This window comes from Melozone crissalis, unplaced genomic scaffold (assembly GCF_028551555.1).
Source record: "Melozone crissalis strain CALT ecotype California unplaced genomic scaffold, PUWL_Pcris_2 ptg000042l_1, whole genome shotgun sequence".
Taxonomy (NCBI): Eukaryota; Metazoa; Chordata; class Aves; order Passeriformes; family Passerellidae; genus Melozone; species Melozone crissalis.
The window spans coordinates 6908705-6927725 of NW_026535820.1; the positions used below are offsets into that span (position 1 = coordinate 6908705).

At 36.4% G+C, this 19021-nt stretch overlaps 1 protein-coding gene across 6 annotated transcripts in view; it reads left to right on the top strand.

The window, feature by feature from the left end:
- The window catches only part of ASPH (aspartate beta-hydroxylase), a 110933-nt gene that overhangs the window by 66496 nt on the left and 25416 nt on the right, over nucleotides 1–19021 (top strand). For all 6 annotated transcript variants that reach the window (XM_054284744.1, XM_054284745.1, XM_054284749.1 and 3 more), the window contains 6 exons: nucleotides 5448–5536; nucleotides 7954–8040; nucleotides 11078–11228; nucleotides 12249–12385; nucleotides 17747–17845; nucleotides 18257–18346. In XM_054284744.1, the coding sequence (XP_054140719.1) occupies nucleotides 5448–5536; nucleotides 7954–8040; nucleotides 11078–11228; nucleotides 12249–12385; nucleotides 17747–17845; nucleotides 18257–18346 (653 nt within the window). The remainder of the gene's footprint in view (nucleotides 1–5447; nucleotides 5537–7953; nucleotides 8041–11077; nucleotides 11229–12248; nucleotides 12386–17746; nucleotides 17846–18256; nucleotides 18347–19021) is intronic.

Genomic DNA, 19021 nt, shown 5'->3' on the forward strand with positions numbered 1-19021 from the left:
TGTAATATCAAGGAAGCCACCGGGAATGCTCCCTTAACATCATAGTGACAATATGAATGAATCAATAAGTGAATAAAAAAATCTAATTACAAGAACCAAACAACATTTATGAGGTGGTTTGTTAGATAGGGAATAGTGTCTTTCCATCCTCATGTTTTCTCCCCCAAGTCCACAGAGGGATTGTAATGTTATTGTCTCACCGTTTCTGAGGACCTAGAAATTTCCTTAAAGACAAATTTAACAAGGAATACTTATGTTAATATGTAATATGGACTCTCACAGAGCAGGCCTCTCTCAATTGACTGTAAATCTCACAGCATTAGTTTCCAAAGACTGAAGCAAGACTTGTTTGTCCTCTGTGGAAGGCACCCTTTCCCCCAAAACCCCAAGTCAGACCAGCTGGGCTGTCACATTGTTCTCAGTGAACAGACCAGGTTCAAAATGTCAGCTCCAGCACTGGAGGTAAGCCTGCCCCCCAGCCACACCAATATTCTTAGGCTCTGAATATAAGAAAGGGAGCAGAAGGCTTAAGAAGGGAATCATTAGAGCAAGAGGGAGGAGGAGAAAAGGGCAGCAAGTGGAAAACTGCCTGAGGTGGTCCTAGTTGTGATTTCCTCCTGGTCATGGTTGCATATCTCCTAGCAAGCTGTTTGAGGTGTCCTTCCTGGCATGTCTGTTGGAACAGAATAAAATCATAGAATTGTAGAATATCTGCTCCAAATATTTTACAAAGCACAGGAGTGAGAGATGATTTGTATTAAGTGTATGGAAGTGCATACTGTTTTTTAGATACAAACACTAATTGTTCTGGAAGTGTTAATAGCAGCATGATGCTATCTCCTACTTACTTTGCTCAGGAAGAAAACTGTACATGCATCCTTTGATCAGAGGCTCAGAGTATGGCAGCAAGGACAAAACAATTCATGCTATGTGTTGTGGTAAAGATGCCCTATTTTTTAAATTTTCTTCCCAGGAAACAACAATTTGAAGCCTTTACAGTGTAGAAAATACCTTCATCCACTTAAATTTGCTATCTATTAAAATGCCCAGTGTGTGGCATCTCTCTAGGGTAAAAGAAGTGTGTTAGTTGTCAAAGATAATCATGATAGCATTCAATATTTTTGTCCAATTCTGGCTAATGTTAACTGGTTTGACATACCAGACTGATATCTTATCAGGCAGGTCATCAGTGTTTTCTCTTTTAGGAGAATGAGGTTTTCCTTAGCCTGGATGATGGTGTTATATTTCAGATGAAAAGATGAAATTGAGAGATTTCACACACACAACCATTCCCACTTCTCTGGAAGCTAGAGAGGATTCATTTGCTCCATTATAGAAGTGGCATTATTAGTTATTTGTGACATTTCTGAGGTTTTTCTCTATTGCTTTGGACTTAGGGTCATATGTAATCAATTTTTTTGACATGTACTAGTTATCTCTTTTTGTTTTCCTTGTTTCCATGTAACTGCCTTAACATAATTATCTAGTTGGTGTTTTATACCAATTTCCAACCTTGGGTTCTGCTCAGTTACACAAGAATTTGCAGACATTTGATCATGTGAGCACATTAGTCTAGAAATTTTAGAAAGTTTTAATTCCTTTATTATTATATCTTTTGGCAGCTTTTCACATTAAAAGTTATCAAGTATCAAGAAATGTAATTTTGTGATTAAATCAACAGTTTACAAAATTGCTTTTCTGGTGCTGTTTGGTCGCTTTCTTAAGGTAAAAAGATCTGCTTCAAATGAAGATTTACAGAACTTGATTTTTTGAATGTTATTAGTTTCTTATTTTTTACAGAAAAAGCTAATAAGAGCAGTGGGAATTGAGATTGCTTTCTATCACAAGACAGTGTTTTTAATCACTTATGGCTTTTCTGGAATTATAGCACTGAGGTGAAATTTTACATTGGGAAAATTTTTGGAGCTTCAATATTCTATTGCTGGCATTGGGTAAGAGGAATCTCAGCTACTGAGACGACTGGCACAGTGAGCTCCTGTGAGGATTTCTTTGGTTGTCAAATGAGGGAGTGAAAGTTCCTTGTGTAGTTACAGTGTTGGCACTAAAGCACATTGTCTTATAATAATACATTACAGAAATTGTTGAACAGATGACTAAGTGGGACCCTAAAGCTTACTTTGTCTCTTTAGTTGACTGAAGGTCTTATCAACCATGTGCATTGTTCTTGGCAGATGCTTACACATCTTGTTAATTCAAATAAACAGAATTTTCAGTTATTAGAATTTCACAATTGCCCTCAGCAACCGGTTCTACTGTGCTTGCTCAGAGATAGTAGCTCCAGATGTTCAAGCCAAATTTTCTGTTATAGCTGTTTTAAGCCTTCTCTTCCTTATCCTAACTATGATGATACAGAAAATAATTTATTCTTTTCATCTCTGTACTATGTTTTACAAGGTAGTGTGTATCTGTCTTCCCATGGCAAACTCTTTATTCCTGCCTTTTAGCCTTTCTCACTGTTTTTACTTACTGTTGCTCCCCTCCTCACTCAGTTAAAGGCAAAATATTTTTAAACCAGTCTTCAAGATTGATTCAATTCTGTTTATTAATTTGTTTACTTTTCCTTAATTTTGATGTGAATCTCTTCTGGTCTGAAGAGAATCTAGCAGTGTGTTCATTATTATTCAAAAGGAATTTCTCTGTCCCTTGTAGAAGTAAGACTGTCACTGCTTTTGGTGATGACAAGGGGCTTTTCAACATAAAACCAAAATATGCCTGGTATTTTAGTTTTCATTTACCAAAACAGTTATATGAAATATTTTATCAAGTTTCATTGGATTATATGACAGGCTATTAAGTTTACTGTAATGTAATACATTGTAATACATTGCTACTTCTATTTTTTTTTTTTAATTCTGTACCTTGATAAATGAGATATGCGATTTCTTGTCATCACTGGTAATTGTTTGTTTTGTCTCCAGCAAAAGAACTAGCATAGAGTTTCTTGTGAGACTTCTTCCCAGCTTGCTGCTTTTTCAGTGGAAACTGTTTTCTCTAAGGAAGTCTTCAGGAATCCTATAACAGCAGTCCTAGATATAATGCCTATTCTCCAAGGCTATTATTGAAAATCCTCAGTAGTATTCTTGAAAGTCCAGCATTATTACCATTAGGTAAAAGGATTATTACCATTTTAATGCTCAACCTAATTTGGACCACAAACCAACCAAGCAGTTGTTTGATCATGCACGACTTCAGTGTCATGGTGAAATTTGTCATTGAAGAAAAATTACATATATTTTCCTCTGAAAACAGATACGTTAACTTCTTTGTATCATTGAATTTAATATATTGGGTCACATCTGCTAAAGGATTATTGCACTAGAAGGAGGCAATGGATAATTTATTAAAATACCCCTGCAGGGAGGTAGCAGGCTATCTGGTTAATATAGAGGAATGCTTGATGGTTACACTGAAAGCTCCCTTGTGAATCCTTTAACATAGAACAGAATGGGGGATGAAAATGATTGCTTGTTATATAATGTTTACTGTGTTATATTGGTGCCTAGCAGATGAATAATATTTATGTTAACAACTCCTTTCCAGCTTTTTATATTGATCTCCTGCTGGTCTAGGGCTGATATATAATTGTACTGAAAATAGGAAGATAGTACTTTTTTTTTGTAACGGAGGGTGGTAAATAGGTTCTTCTAACATATCACCCAAGTTGGATATGAAAAGGAAGATATTACATCTTTGTGCCACAGACTTGTAAGATTTTAATTTACTTTTTTAATTTACTTTTTTTTTCTGAGCTCTTTCTCATGTCCTTGTAAACTTAAATGAACTGTAGAGAGTGTCCCACAGGCAGTGGGAGTTTCCTGGTGGGTGGGAAAGCTTCTTTCCTTTGCCTCAAAGGAACCTTACTATTGCCATGCTTACTGAGTTTGAGAAAGACCAAGTGACTTGGTCTTTCCATGAATGCTTAAAGCTAAAAAGCTGACAAATAGCTGTTCTGCCTCACTGAAATACAGTTCCTGTGTAGCTGGCCAACCTTAAATAAAGATTTTCATTCATGTCATAAGAACTGAGAACTCACATTTTAGTTGCTGTTTATGTTTCTTAGAGAACAGAAACTAAACCAAATGTTTGGTGGCAATATCCCATTGGAAGCTCCCCAGATACTGTACCCAGAGGAACTGACAAGCCTCAGTTTTCTTGCTAACAGCAAAGGACAGTTTCACGCGGCAGCTAAGAGCAAAATGAGCAAAATGAGCCTAATAAGTCCTCAAGGTCACTTGCTGTCATTGATTCCTTGGGTTGATGTTTCTGGGTTCTTCCACTGCTGCTGTTAAGCAAGCCAGGCCTTAGAAATAGTAATGGTTTCTTGAAAAACTGAGCTGGCATATTTTTTAGAAAGGAAAAAAAAAAAAAAGGAAAACCCCACAAACCTTTTGCATGTTAAGGGTGTTCTTTTCAGGCCCAATGATATTATGTGAGAAACTTCTCACCTGTCAGTCACTGTGGACTGAGGGTTTGGAGTGGAGGGATCCTTGCACTTGTAATAAGAGGTGTTCATGTTAATTTTACTAGATTTTACCTGGAAGAGAGCCAGTGCTGTGCTCCTTAACCATTATGATGATTAAATGCATGAAAAGGCAGTGAAGACATTGCTTTCCTATGAAATGGAGGATAATAAATAAGACAGAAAAGACTGGCATCAGCGACTGATTAGTAACCTTGGTGATCTTCACAGTAACAAAGTTCTTCCTCATGTTCAGGTGGAACATCCATGCATTAGTTTTTGCCTGTTGCCTCTTGTCCTATTGTTTGGCAGCACTGAGAAGAGCCTGACTCCCTCCTCTTGTCATCTACTTTCAAGATATTTATACACATTGATAAGGTCCCCTCTCAGTCATTTCTTCTCAAGGCTGAGCAGGCCCAACTCCCTCAGCCTTTCCTTGTAAAAGTGACATTCCAGTCCCTTAATCATCCATCTTTATTGCCCTCCACTGCACCCACTCCAGGAGTTCCATGTCTCTCTTGTCCTGAGGAGCCCAGGACTGCACACAGCACTCCAGATGCAGCCTCAGCAATTGCTCTAGGCAAAGCATATAGTCACAACTTCTAGAAATTACTAGTGCTCTGATGATCATGTTTTTCATGATACCATATAAATGTAGGAAAATAACAGTTCCCTTTGCTCTTCCACGTCAGTTGAACCATTTGGGAAAAAAAGATCCTTGACTGTAATGTGATGTGATGAAAAATGCTTTATTCTAAACTTAGCTGCAAAGTTACTCAATTTGAATGACTTTTCCATATAGGAGTTTGTGACTGTAATAAGTAAGAAATCAGTTCCTTTTCAGAGTAATTTGAAACTGCCTTACTTGAAAATGATGCACTTTGCCAGCACAGTCCTAGCTAAGTGTTACTCCAGGCAATTGAAATAAGAAAGAAGTAATGAACTGTCTGTTTGTTCAATCTTCTAGCTAAAAAGAAGAAGAAGCCAAAGCTCTTAAACAAGTTTGATAAGACCATAAAAGCTGAACTAGATGCCGCAGAAAAACTACGTAAAAAAGTAAGTTTTGAATGTTTCGCTCAGGACTGTACACAGTGGATAAAAATCAATAAATTAAGTACTTGTAAAAAGGGAGAATGAATTTTAGATTACTTTTTGTGAAATTAACTTTTTGAAATAGTCAGTGCATATTTGTCCTTCAAGTTTAATTTCCGCTGGATAGTTTGTCTTAAATTTTTTAAAGTTGTACATGAATGTCTGTTCATACGTGTTTGTTAACCTTGAAGATACGAAGCTTAATCATTGAATTTCTGCTTAAATGGGTCACATCTAATGGGTTAGTTCTGTCCTATCACTCTTGTCCAGCTGACTACTGAAATCAAGTGCTACCAGATAACTCTGTGTGTGTTAGCAGGGATCTCTCAGTGAGTGTTCTGATGACTCATGAGCATTAGGTGCAAATCACTGGAGTAGGTGTTGTTTCTGTTGAGATTCTGAGTCCTGGGAGTGCCTAGGCTGCTGTACAGCTGCTTAGAGGATGAAAGAGATGTTCCTACTTCTCACCAGGGACAGCAAGACCTTAGCATCAATCATTCAGTTTGGGTAGTTCTGAATTTAATAATTTGACCATGAAAAAGAAACAAAAAAACCTTCAAGCTCTTCAGTCATCTCCCCTTATAGCTTCCAATTTTATACTTTCATTTGAATATTTCAGAAAATAATACCTTTCCAGAGATGTCCCTTTCCCAGATGTGAGATTAAATAGTGAAGGAAGATTGTGGCTGTTAAAAATGAGGGACTTCAAGTCTTTTAAATGTATTTCTTGTTAAAACTCTGATATGTCTCACAGACAGTCCTAGCACATCAAGAACAACTGCAGGTCTTTGCTGTACCCTAGATTTGAGGTGGATGAGCAGTGAGATATAATATTTTCAGTACCATAAAATAAAAACCAATTTGGTCATTGCAGGTGCAGGATTATATTTGATTTTCAGGACATACTGTGCAGTTTTGACTTTATCTTGCCACCTCTGCAGCCCCAGAGTTCTGGTAGGTCTGATGGGACTGGAGGGCTCTTGCATAGGGAACACTAACCTCTGACTGCCACTGCTGCTGTTCCTCACTACAAGACTTCTTTACATGTTGGAATACAAAAGCAAAAGAAATTTTCATGCTTCTTGTTACTTAAGCAATTGGTTAATCACAAATAGGTGTGGAAGACACATTTGATGAGTCTGTCAGCTTGTTGACTCTTTTCCTGCTGTATTTCTTGATACGTTACAGATAGTCATGCATGTCATGTAGGAATCAGGATAAATTTAGAAGCAAATCAGACATGTGTAATATTTGAAGATAGCAAGGCAATTTGTGTATAATTCATACACATATAACTCATATTTATAAAGCTGTAAAGAGGTGGAAGTGGCAGCAAGATCTATTGCCAAGTATTGCCAAGCATAGCACCTGTTTAGCAGGGTGGTTCTTCTCAACATCCATCTGTACTTGCTAGTCACTGTGCATCACAGGATCAGCATCCAGCAGGACAATACCACAGTTACATTTGGACTTGTGTGACATGTCCTGAGGGATGTCATAATGCAAAAAATTGGGGGAAAGAGCTATATGTTGTGGTTGAGTCTACAGTATTTCCCTTAGAAGATCTATAGTTGTGATGCTGTTCATCATGCAGAGGGAAAATTTCCACCTGTCTCCAGAATTTTCTTCCTGTTCTCTATTATTTCTGGTCTGGAGTTTGTTATTTGTGACGGCGTTCACAGGGGTTTTTGGTTGAGGGAAGAGACAGAGATCTGACTCTATATTTTAGAAGGCTTGATTTATTATTTTATTACATATATTACATTAAAACTATACTAAAAGAATAGAAGAAAAGGTTCTCTTCAGAAGGCTAGCTAAGCTAAGAACAGAAAGGAAAGAATGATAGCAAAGGCAGCTGTCTCAGACTCTCTCTCTGAGCCAGCTGTGCTGTGATTAGCCATTAATTACAAACAAGCACATGAGACTAATCACAGATCCACCTGTTGCATTGCACAGCAGCAGATAATCATTGTTTACAATTTGTTCCTGAGGCTTCTCAGCTTCTCAGGAGGAAAAAATCTTAAGGAAAGGATATTTCATAAAAAGATGTCTGCGACAGTTATTGGCAGTACGGTCTTTACTATTCTATGCAGACAGGTTATTTGCATCTCAGCATTTTGTCCAGCAAACAAGGAAAACTGAGTAAAGTATGAGAAATCGAGTTACTATTTTCCACCATGAAAATTAGATTATATTGTTTCATAACTAATGATAATTCCTCTTTAAATGGGAATCCCAACAAAAGCCTGAGTGAAAGCTGTTGATTCAGTCTGCATTGTTTTGTGTTTGTTCTTTAATTGTAAAATTAATGTGTTATTAGGTCCTGCATCCTTCAGCATTTTTATTAGAAAGAATTGCTGATAAATATCTCTGCTTTTCAGGGGAAAGTTGAAGAAGCTTTAAGGGCCTTTGAAGCATTAGTGAATCAATATCCACAAAGTCCTCGAGCAAGATACGGGAAAGCACAGGTACTTTAAAAAAAACTAAAATAAACATTTTGTTTTACCAATAGAGTTATAACACTAATTGGAATTAATTTATAAACTTATGATGGTTTTTTAGGTAAAAAAAAAAATCATGTGATCTGTCATATTTATCTCTTCAGTCAACTATCCTTCCCCAATTGCTTTGGCAGCTTTTGTGGAACTTCAGTGGGAAGTACTGTAAATAACAAACAAAATAAGGTACATCCTGTAGATCTCAGGAGAACTGTCAAGTGAATGGCAAGAGATAAATGCCAACTAATGGCCCAGTGCAGGAACAACAGGCAGAGCCTACCTGTTACATACTATTTGCTGTAGCTGGGAAATCAACACATCTGTCACCCTGGGATAAATGCTGCTTTTTGCTCTAGTGTGAATAGAGAAGAGGATTTGGAGTTTTTAGAGAGAAAGAGTTAAGGGATAAAGAGCACAAATTCTCAGGCAGTGAGGCTTAATTAGCTTTACTTGTAGAGTGAGTTATGTTTCAGGTGTTTCCCTTCAAAAACAATACTAAAAAAACCCAACCAAAACCCAGAAGGCATCAGAAAATAATCTCTGCATTTACAATACTTTTAGGCTGTGTTGAGATGTCTCAAAAGGGAATAGTAGTAGGATAATCCTGCTGCACTAGGAGTAATAAAAAACTCCTTGAAGTCATATTAATCAGGATAAAAAAGTGAAGCCCTCACTGCAGGAAGGAATGGTGCTGTTAGACAATTGATGAGGACCTTGGAGTCACAACCAGTCTCCACTTGGTTAATAATAGTCATGCTAAAATAATAGTCATGCTGTGATTATCCAAAAATCTATCACACAGGCACTTGATACAGAGCAGACCAAATGCTTCAGTGCTCTCTGTGGTGACAGTTTGCTGAACACTTTGCCTTTTTACAGTAGGAGACAGCTTTGTTCATACGCATGATGAACTTACCTCTGTTAAGTGACACTTTTAATATTTACCAATTTATACAAATCTACCTGTTATATTTAATAGAATATGCTTCCTGCCTCCTCAATGACTTTAGGGAGAAGTGCAGATCACTGCAGGCAGTTGTGAAATTTATTCTCATTCAGAATTCCCATCTCAGTGACCCAATTTCATTTGTCCATTTACAGCAATTTGTAGCTGCCTACTGCTACTTTAGTAATCCATGAAAGGTCAATACAGACCAAGATCTGAAGAAATAATTAGATGCATTTCCTGGGAGTGTGTAAAAACAATGATAAATTCATTTCTGTAGTCTTTGAAGGTTCATACTAGTCATTTTACTGAACAGTCATATTAATATTATCAATGGCAATTTTATTGAACCCAGTATGTGTAAGTTTGAGCTGTTTGAAGGAAGAGGAAAACCATGGGCTACAGACAGATGAATTATTCTTAACATTTGCATTGTAACACAGATTTATTTTTAAATGAGGATTCATACCAACAAAATTAATTTAAATTTGCTACTTCTCATCACTAACTAAAAGTAAAACTGCAAATGATAAAGGCCTTGAAGGTTAAAGCTAAAGAGGATCAAGAATTCACCACAAAAGTGTGGTTTTCCTTTTCTTTGAAGCACAAAACAGCATTACATGCTAATTTTTTAGATTCAATTTTTAATAAGACATGAGGATTGATTTGTTCTGGATCCTTTAATGGCTTTAAAAGGCAACTGTTTTCCAAAAAAACCTGCAAAATATTTCATTGTTGGTGTGTTTTTTCAGAAATATGAGCAATTCTTTATTTGCTGTCTGAGTTACACTTGAGCCAGATAAAATTATACTCTACAGAATTCTTAACATCTTTACAGCTGAAAAGAACAATGGATAGGTTTTTAACCTCCTTATTTATACTGGTAGAGTTATGTAGATTTTGTGCTGGCAATTTTTGCTTCTTTGTTACATATCTGTAATATTCTTTGCCTCCTTTGATAAAAGGAGAAATAAATTTCCTAGTGAATGTACATCAGGAAAAATAAGTTATAGCTTAAAACTGATTTCTGAAGTTGTCTGTGAAAGCTGCTTGATGAACTGTTTGGCTGAATGCCCATATTTTTTGGTATTTCCAATACTAAGTTTTAAAACAACTCAAGGAAAAAACTAAAGGACAGAAGTGCAAAAAGATTTCAGATACTTATTATAACATATAGAGAAAACAGAGTTGAAGCAATTTCATTTAATGTGTGCATCTTTGATGCAACATTGAATTTAAATAGACCAACAGCAACTGCTGCACCATCATGCTTGTGATGCATCCTCCATGGCTCTTGTCTTAAGAGCAAACATAAGTCAATAAATGTAGAAATATATGAGAAAAATGCATTAAACATGTGAAAATACATACATTTCTATAAACAATTCAAAGTAAGGCTTTAAAAATTCTGCATTTGAGACATAGTCTTTTTCAGCTATGGAAGCAAAGTATGAACATGCCTTACCACAGGTGAGATCAGTCATAGCTTCTGTTAGATTCGCTGAAGCTGTAATTTCACTGTAGAGAGCTCATATATCCTTTGGTCTGCTTCTGAATTTGATGCACAAATTTAAGTTTTGAAGGAGTTGCAGGGTACATATTCTATCAATGTATGGAAGGCAAAAGGCAATTCCTAATTCATTTTGCAATAAAGAGTGTAAATAAATGTGTCAGAATAGATAAAAATGTTTGTTGGTGTGTTTTGACCTGAGTATTGCTTTCAAAGTAAGGCTTAGTATACAAATAGTCCATGGGCAAAATTTTGCATTTCTTCTATGTTATTAAAACAGATTGATTCATCTGGTTTTGAAAGCAGGAATTATGAATTCTACAAATATTAATCAAAAATCTGTGTTAATGTATGTTTTAGGTGCAAATTTTCTCATACTTCTCCTTTCAAATAATTTATAGGTAACAAGATTTAATGGTAATTCTGGTGTGCTTTCCCATAAAGCAGACTCCATATTTTAACAATTGCATAATTTCCTGGTAAGAAAATAGTTGGTTTTAAGACTAATGGATTATTAGCTGTTCTAATAATGGTTTTGTTATTCTTTCTAGTCTGAAGATGACTTAGCTGAGAAAATGAGGAGCAATGAGATGCTGCAACAAGCTATCAACACCTATGATGAGGTGGTTAGTCTGCCAAATGTCCCTTCAGACCTGATAAAACTGAGCTTGAAGCGAGAAGCAGACAGGCAGCAGTTCCTTGGTAAGTTTTGAGGATGGTATAAAAATTACAGAAGTTGTCTGAGTGAGGATTTCAGGACATCACTAAGGATTTTAAGGTGACAATTCCATTGAATTTTTGGTTGGACTTGTCTTCCTAGTATCTTAAATGAAAGCCATTTTTACATAATTTAATTTTTTTCTAGAGATGTAGTGTCTATAATTTAGAATAATAGTGCCTGTTGAAAGCTGCAGCAGATGCTCTGAGAAGCTATGATGATAGGTGGTCAAAAATTTTTACTGACAGACAAAAAAGAAAATTTCTTTTTCTACTGAAGCTGAAGAAAATCAAGAGGAAATTACTGGCATAAGCAGAGTAAATACACTCAGAGTAAACTTTCACTAAACATAGAGAAGAATGGAATTGAACATGGGGAGAACAGCCCCAAGATTTAGGTTTAGATTCTACTTTTAGATCTCAATTCTATGATGTATGAGAGGTGATTATTAGACTATGAGGCAAAATCAAGAGTTCTGTTCCCATGGGTTGGATTTTTAATATCAAGTTATTTAGTTCTTCCTTTTCTTTAGCAAGACCTCATTTAGGAAGCCAAGGAACATACTTAATTTTAAGCACATAAAGCACGATAAACTTCATAACAGGAGTAGAACTATTACTTAACACTAGAAATCAATTGAATTTACTTAATTAAAGGTGAAGTTTATTACTATATGTTTACTTAGTCTTTTCCAGTGCTTTGCTATCTGTGTATGATAGAGCAACCAAAGCTTAAATAATGTTATTTCTGCACTGTGAAGGGTCCTCCACAAGAGGCTGCCATAGCACTGTGTGATTGCAGTGATTCTCTGAGATATTCCTGCTACACCCTCAGTAACAGCCAAGCAGCTGAATGTGCTCCTGTCTGCACAAGTTTTTCCTTCTTGATTGTCAGTGAAAGTGAACCACTTGCCTCTGATTTGTATTTCCTTAGATGTTGTGTAAACATCTTGCAACTGTTTCTTATATCTGCACTGGTAATTAAGTCTTGTTCAATCAAATCAGGTCGCATGAGGGGCTCCCTGGTGACTCTACAGAAATTAGTTCAGCTGTTTCCCAGTGAGACTTCATTCAAGAATGACCTTGGTGTTGGTTACCTCTTGATAGGCGATAACAGCAATGCTAAGAAAGTGTATGAAGAGGTGAGTTTCCATTCCAGCCAAGGAAAATTACTATTTACAATCCTATGTTCATTTGAAAGATTGATTGATTCTAACTTTTTCAGTTGTTAAACATGTCACATGAGAGATTTTTGAAGGGTTAATGCAGATATAAGTTTTTTTCTATTGCGGTTATCTTCTAATTTTAATTTATATTTTCTGATACTGTCATGCTAAGTTTTTCCTCATTGCAGAGGAATGCAGGTTATTTCCATAAGCTTAATAATAAAAATCATCTATCTTCTGGTAATCAGGTCTGGAATATATTGACAGCACATCTAGGTGTGTTGTATGTAAAATGTAATATGTGATGCTTACTAAAAAAAAGATAACCTATCTTCAAGACAAGGGAAGCAGAAGTAAGCCAGTTTCTTTACAGGAACAGCATCTCTAACCATGTAATCAAGTAGATCAGTTCTCACAAAGCTACTTAACCTTAATTTTTTCATCTTTTTATAAGCAGCTTAAAATCTGCTTTTCTTTCGTGATGTTTGTAGTGTGGACAATTCACTGGATTTATATTTCTGTCTTATGCTGTGGTTATCTGGCTGGGGGAACTTCACTGCCAGGAAAAGCCACTCTGCTCCCGTGATCTAGAAACCCTGTTAACATCTGTAAGCTGTCTGACAGATGTGGAGTCTGACATCATTGGTAGAGCACAAATCATCACACCTGACCAGGAATGGTCCTGTTGATGTTGGCACGCTCGTGGTGCTTGCTAATTGTCTGGTTAGGGAGGCTGGAAAGGGATCAGCAGGATTAGTGCCACCTCCTGAGAATAAAGGCTCAGTTTTCCATCCCCCACATGTGGGGGGCTGAAGAGATTCTCATCTCTGATAGCTTCTGAAAGAGAAGGATGATGTTCAACCACATGGTGGGAAGCAGAAGCCAAACACTAAGAATACCATTTTTTTGACTCAAGCTCCTCTGGTAGTCTCAGATGTTGCCAGAATAATGTTTGCTTTGCTACTTTGGCTACTTTTTAGGTCCTTCCATAAAACATTTCTGTCCAATAATTTTTGGCTTGCTGTCAAAATTTCTCAGAGGATTGGAAATATTGGCTTTTAAAAGTAGAATTTATTAAACAAACCTGCTACTCAAACTGCAAGGAATTTGAGAAAACAAAACCTAACTCCTTTTGGGCAAGATTTTCCCGTGCAATTCTTCAGTGTTTTCTTGCAAGCAACATAATTGTTAGAATTTCTCAATAATCACAGGGATTTTTATACCTGGAGGAAGGTCATGAATTTGCTATATAATTACTTTGATACTGAGTTTTATATACTTCAGAAGAAATACATAGGGCTCTGATGAAGAACAGATATGCAAGTGGTGTGCTTTTAACATATTGTTTTCTATTCTTCTTTATCCATTGTAATTACTCTGTTTTGCAATTCACTAACACTGAAATAGAGCATAGTGATGTTCTGTCATTGTAAAAGGAGGATAAATAGGATAAATAATTTTTTTTTAAGGATTTAGATTAATTTTTTAAAAAATCATGGTGGATTTGTCTGTATTTTTGGTGTTACTCAGGCTGAATTCCAACACAATTATGTAAATTTTTTGTTGCAATTCAGGATAAGTTTACACTAGGGATTTTAAAAATAACACCCAAAGAAACAGGGAGAATCTCATGTGTGCCTACTTTGGTTCTTGGTTCTACTTGCATGATTTTGGGCAGATTGCTTAGGGGCTGCATGGCCTGCTCTGGGAATGCTTTGCTCAGCTGTTGCCAGGCATATTTATAAAGTGCTTGGTTTTCAGCTCCTACCATAGGTACTCAGATTCTCTGCATGGTAGAGAAAGGGGCAAACTGAATAGTGGCTCTGAGGGCCTCAAGGAGAAGTCTTGCTCTTCCCATGATTTTTAAAAAAGCTGGGAAACTTCTGCAGCGTGACTAACTCCTTCTCACTTGTGTAATCTTTTGATACAAAAATGTTAAGAGAGCACAGACAAGAGCATGAACTCATTGCTGCAAAGTAGATACCTCCAATATTTATGAATTCTGTGTTCTGTAAGTTTGTTCATACATTTTATTCAAGTGTTCTTTAATGCAGAAAGGACAGGCCTCTTAGGCTTCAGTACACATCCTCAGGATGTGTATACCTTATTCAATAAGATAATGCCCCTTATTCAACTTAAAGTCTCAGCTTTTTGTTGATTTCCCTCTAGCCTTACTCATGGTTGTCTAAATTCCTGTGTATGTGGTACTTGTTTCTGCTGCTCAGGAAAATTCCCAAGTAGTTAAACTCTCTTCTCTGTGGAGGAACTTAAACTCCAAGTTTCCCATTCCCTGGGAAGCTGCTAGATTCATGGGCAAAATCTTTGCTTCCTGCTGTAGCATTTCAATCTCCATTCAGTGTTACTGATCTGTGTTAAGCATGCACTGAGCACATGCAACCAGATGAACTCTGCACAGGTATTGTTCCCTACATGGGATCACAGTACATGCCATTTCAGACCAGCCATTTCAGATGCAAACCCAGGCTTGCATCATCTCCAAGGAATTGAATAGAAGCCCAGGGAATCCTAGAAGATGAAAACTTTCTGCTATGCTTTGCATTTAATAGCCAGTTTACTTATTTGCCTGTCAATTCTTATTTTTCTTTCCAAATTTGTTACATCTGAGCAGCTTATTTTAAAAGTCTTTAATATATGTTTCTTCTTTTAGCTACAGAAGCAATGTGTATAAACACTGAACTTCAGACCAAGAGAGTTTTTTTGCTTCCAACTGTAGTGTGGTATAGTATAACTTGCCCAAAATGCACTTTTCTAGTTTCTGTTTGCCAGAATTTTTTGCTGAACCACAGATGGAAAATAGTGTCCAGCTGGAGAGGATCTCAGTTTTGCCTCTAATATTAAATAATTTTCTTTTGAATTCACTTAGGGACATGGAAACATAATGTTAAGGGTGATCCTAGTAGAATTCAGAACTATTTCTATTTTCAAAGAGAACATAACTTTAAAAGTAGTTCTGGTAGAATTAGAACTATTTTTGGTTCAAGCATCCACAGATTATTAAAAAACACAGCGAAAGAGAACTTTCTAAGACTGGTTACTCAGCTAATATCTCTTTTTCTGCCTCCTTGCTGGGGCATGTGTGCATGGTTCAGTGCAGCATTATAGAGACAGGCATAAGCCAGCTCTGATTGAGCTATCTCAGGTACCAAAACCAGAATATCCACATTAACACAGTACTCTGCCATGGCTAATTAGTCTCTGATAGCCCCAGAGGTTAATTTCTATATTCATGATTAATATTTAATGGCCTATGAGCAGTTTAGTAAAACTTATTTCTAAACATAATTAATATTGCACGCAGCAACAGCAACAGAGTAATACAATTTACATTAAATACTTCCAGTGTAATTTCTGCTGATTGTATCTCTTTGCTTCTCTTTAGGGGCTCTGAATGTAGATCATTCCTTAATGCAACTCGGCACAGTTTAAATGAACCGTAATACAGAAAATTCTATTCTGTCTTAATTAATCAGATAGCTTTATCCTATAGTTAAAGAAACTGTAACGAAATTATGTGGCTAATAAATATTTCTGTCAGTCATTTCATTTCACCCTGCAGGTACAGATTCTTGGATCAAAATAATTATACAGAGAATCCTGTAGTCAAAAGGCATAAGATGCAGAAGGTGGTAGTGTAGTCTTATCCTAGGGATCAAGCTCATCCTTACTGTGGTACTTTTTCTTAATAATGTCTCATACTATGGACTTCCAATAGATTCACAAATCGTTTGTTCCTTCATAATAAGTATTTTCTGTGAAATGTTGCTATTTTTAACTCATAACATTTTGTACCTTCATGGCTGTGATTTTTGGTTTTGCTTGGATGTAGTTGGTGTGTTTAAGATTTGAGAAAAGAGAGAAGTTGGTCCAGAAAATGTCTTATGATTTTGCTTGTAATTATTTTGATTGAAAAGTGATGTCAGACAGTGACTGGAAAGGGCAGAGGGAAATAACTATAATGTATGCAGGCATTTTATCCACAGCATAAGTTTAGTAGCTTCAAAAATGGATTTAGGCAAGAGACATTGCTCATCTGTCTGTTGTTTTGCATTTAGCAGCTGTCTAGACATTCAGTGGATATCAGCTTCTGTAATTCCACTGCCTGCCAGGCTCCTGTGATGATCCTCACAGGCTGAGGGTCTATCCTGATAAAACTGTCCACCCTTATTTTAAGGAAAGAAGAGATGTAAAACAGATTAACTTAACCATGTAATTGATATTGCATAGAACTACGAATTATATTGAATATGTACATCATAGAAATGCTGAGCTGGAAAGTAGATCAAGACATTTGCTCTAATTTTAGCCCTTGGCTGAGGAAGACAAATGCACTTAAATTATCTGACTGGTGTTGGGGGTGCATATTTCAGAATTCAGGTTGGCAGCTTCACACTTCCTTCCCCTGAAACACTGCCCTATACACTGATCCTTCCCTACATCTGTCCCTGCACTCACAAATCCTTCTCTTCCACAGTCCCCATGAAATATCCATCTCTGGACATGTGCCCATGAGTGTTTCCCTTTTCTGCAGAATTAAGCCAGTTTGTAAACTCAGATATGATCTGAATCTTGTTGAGGGTACAAAATCTTTTAGCTGAATTTAGCATGCTTGGTCTTGATCAAAGAATGCAGCCCACAACTACACAAGAATAATTTATCCATCACCTTCTAGTGTGAAAGCACCTTGAGTCACTAGTGCAGTAGACTTTTTGTTACCTTCTTTCCCATGGCCAGAAAAGTGCACACTGTTCCAGAGAGTGCTCCAGTTCACCACTGTGCTGGCAGTGCCCTTGGTTTTCCAGAATTTTCACATCCCCATCTCACAATGCTGGCATTACATTGCAGCTTCTTTCTGAATTGTGGTCATCATGTTTCATATAATTTCTCTTGCAAAAACTAGTTTGCTAACACTGAAAATCTAATTTAAAACTATTTTAGGTATGTTTCTGCTGCAGATTTTTTCAAGAGTAGCTGCTTTCTTTCTGATTAGTCCAACCTGGAATAAGTAACTTAAGTGTTGATAGTAGGTTTAATTTGTAATGAAGCATGCTATAACTCAAGAGAGAAGTGTAGAAAAGGACAAGTGAAAAATAAAGCAATTTCTGTTGAAATAATTTTACTTCTGAGACTTCAAAGTTTGGTTTGCTGGAGAAAGCACAAAAGTGAACGAGGAAAAGAAAGCACAGACAAGCCAAGAGTTTACCTGAGAATCTGTAATGGAAGAAAATACCATTGCATTACTAAATAGCATTATGTACACAGGTTTGTTAATTTGCATGGATTCATACAGGTGTATTTAATCAATTTTCTCTCAAACAGGTTCTAAGTCTGGCTCCAAATGATGGCTTTGCCAAAGTACATTATGGCTTCATCCTGAAGGCAGAAAACAAGATAGCAGAGAGCATACCTTATCTACAGGTACTTTTTCACCCACAGTAAATGTTTTACCAGCAAACAGTAGAATTGGAATGTATGAAATGTGTCAGACTAGAAGTGTGCTAATTACAAATCACTGCTTAAGCTATTTGTTGGAGTTATACTGGTGTATTACTAAATATGCCTCTGTCTTGGAGGGATTGAAGGAAGAGGCTGTGGGATTTGGAAAACTGGTAACCTTTCTCAATGAATTTCTACTTACATACTGTATTTACTCAGCTTAAATTCCAGGTTACCATGATGGTTACATTTTTTACCTAGTTTCATAACCTGTCTCTTGCACAGGATTGACAGACTATTTACAGCAATCAAATGAACTCTTTTAGAAGTCCTGTAAGTTTTCTTATACCTTTCATATTTATTTGTTTGTTTGTTTGTTTATGTGACTTTTAGGAAGGACTGGAATCTGGTGACCCTGGCACAGATGATGGACGTTTTTATTTTCATCTGGGTGATGCGTTACAGAGAATGGGAGACAAAGAGGTACTGTTTAACCTGTTCTTGTTTTAAAATCTAAATATATGAGTGGCTGCAGAATCCAGGAAAGCATTTAATGATGGGTTAATTGTTGAAAACAACACTAGTTTGATTGCAACAACAATCCAGCCTGTGTGTGTAGAAGTCAAGATGATCAACAGCAAAAAATCCATTTGTAGGCATTACAATACAATCTCTTAGCATCCCTTGCTTTAGATTTAACTGAGAATGTTTAAGCTGGCATAGGGCAGCTTGAAACAAGGGACTAAAAATTTACAGAAATTTTAAATATTTCTAGAAACTGTGTTCTGCTTATATCACTTACAACACAGATTTTAATGAGTTAAAATAATCAGTTACTTGTATTTTACTGTATAGAAGTTCTTGTCTAGCACTGTTTTGTAAATCTTCCTTAATTTCCAAGGAAAAAGCACCAGTGTTTATGAGATAAAAGAGGATCATGAGAGGACTGAATGTGTGGGCTGAGTTATGAAATTTTTTCAATAACTAAATTAGCAAATCAATCAGGAAAACAGAAATTTGTACTATGTATCTGTTGAGAGGCCAACAAAAACAAACATGATGCTGGAAGCCATAAGAGTTTCTCTTTTGTTTATTTGAAATCAAATTATACTTAAAAGTTAACTTTTAATTTATGACTTTCCACTATTGTCATGGCAG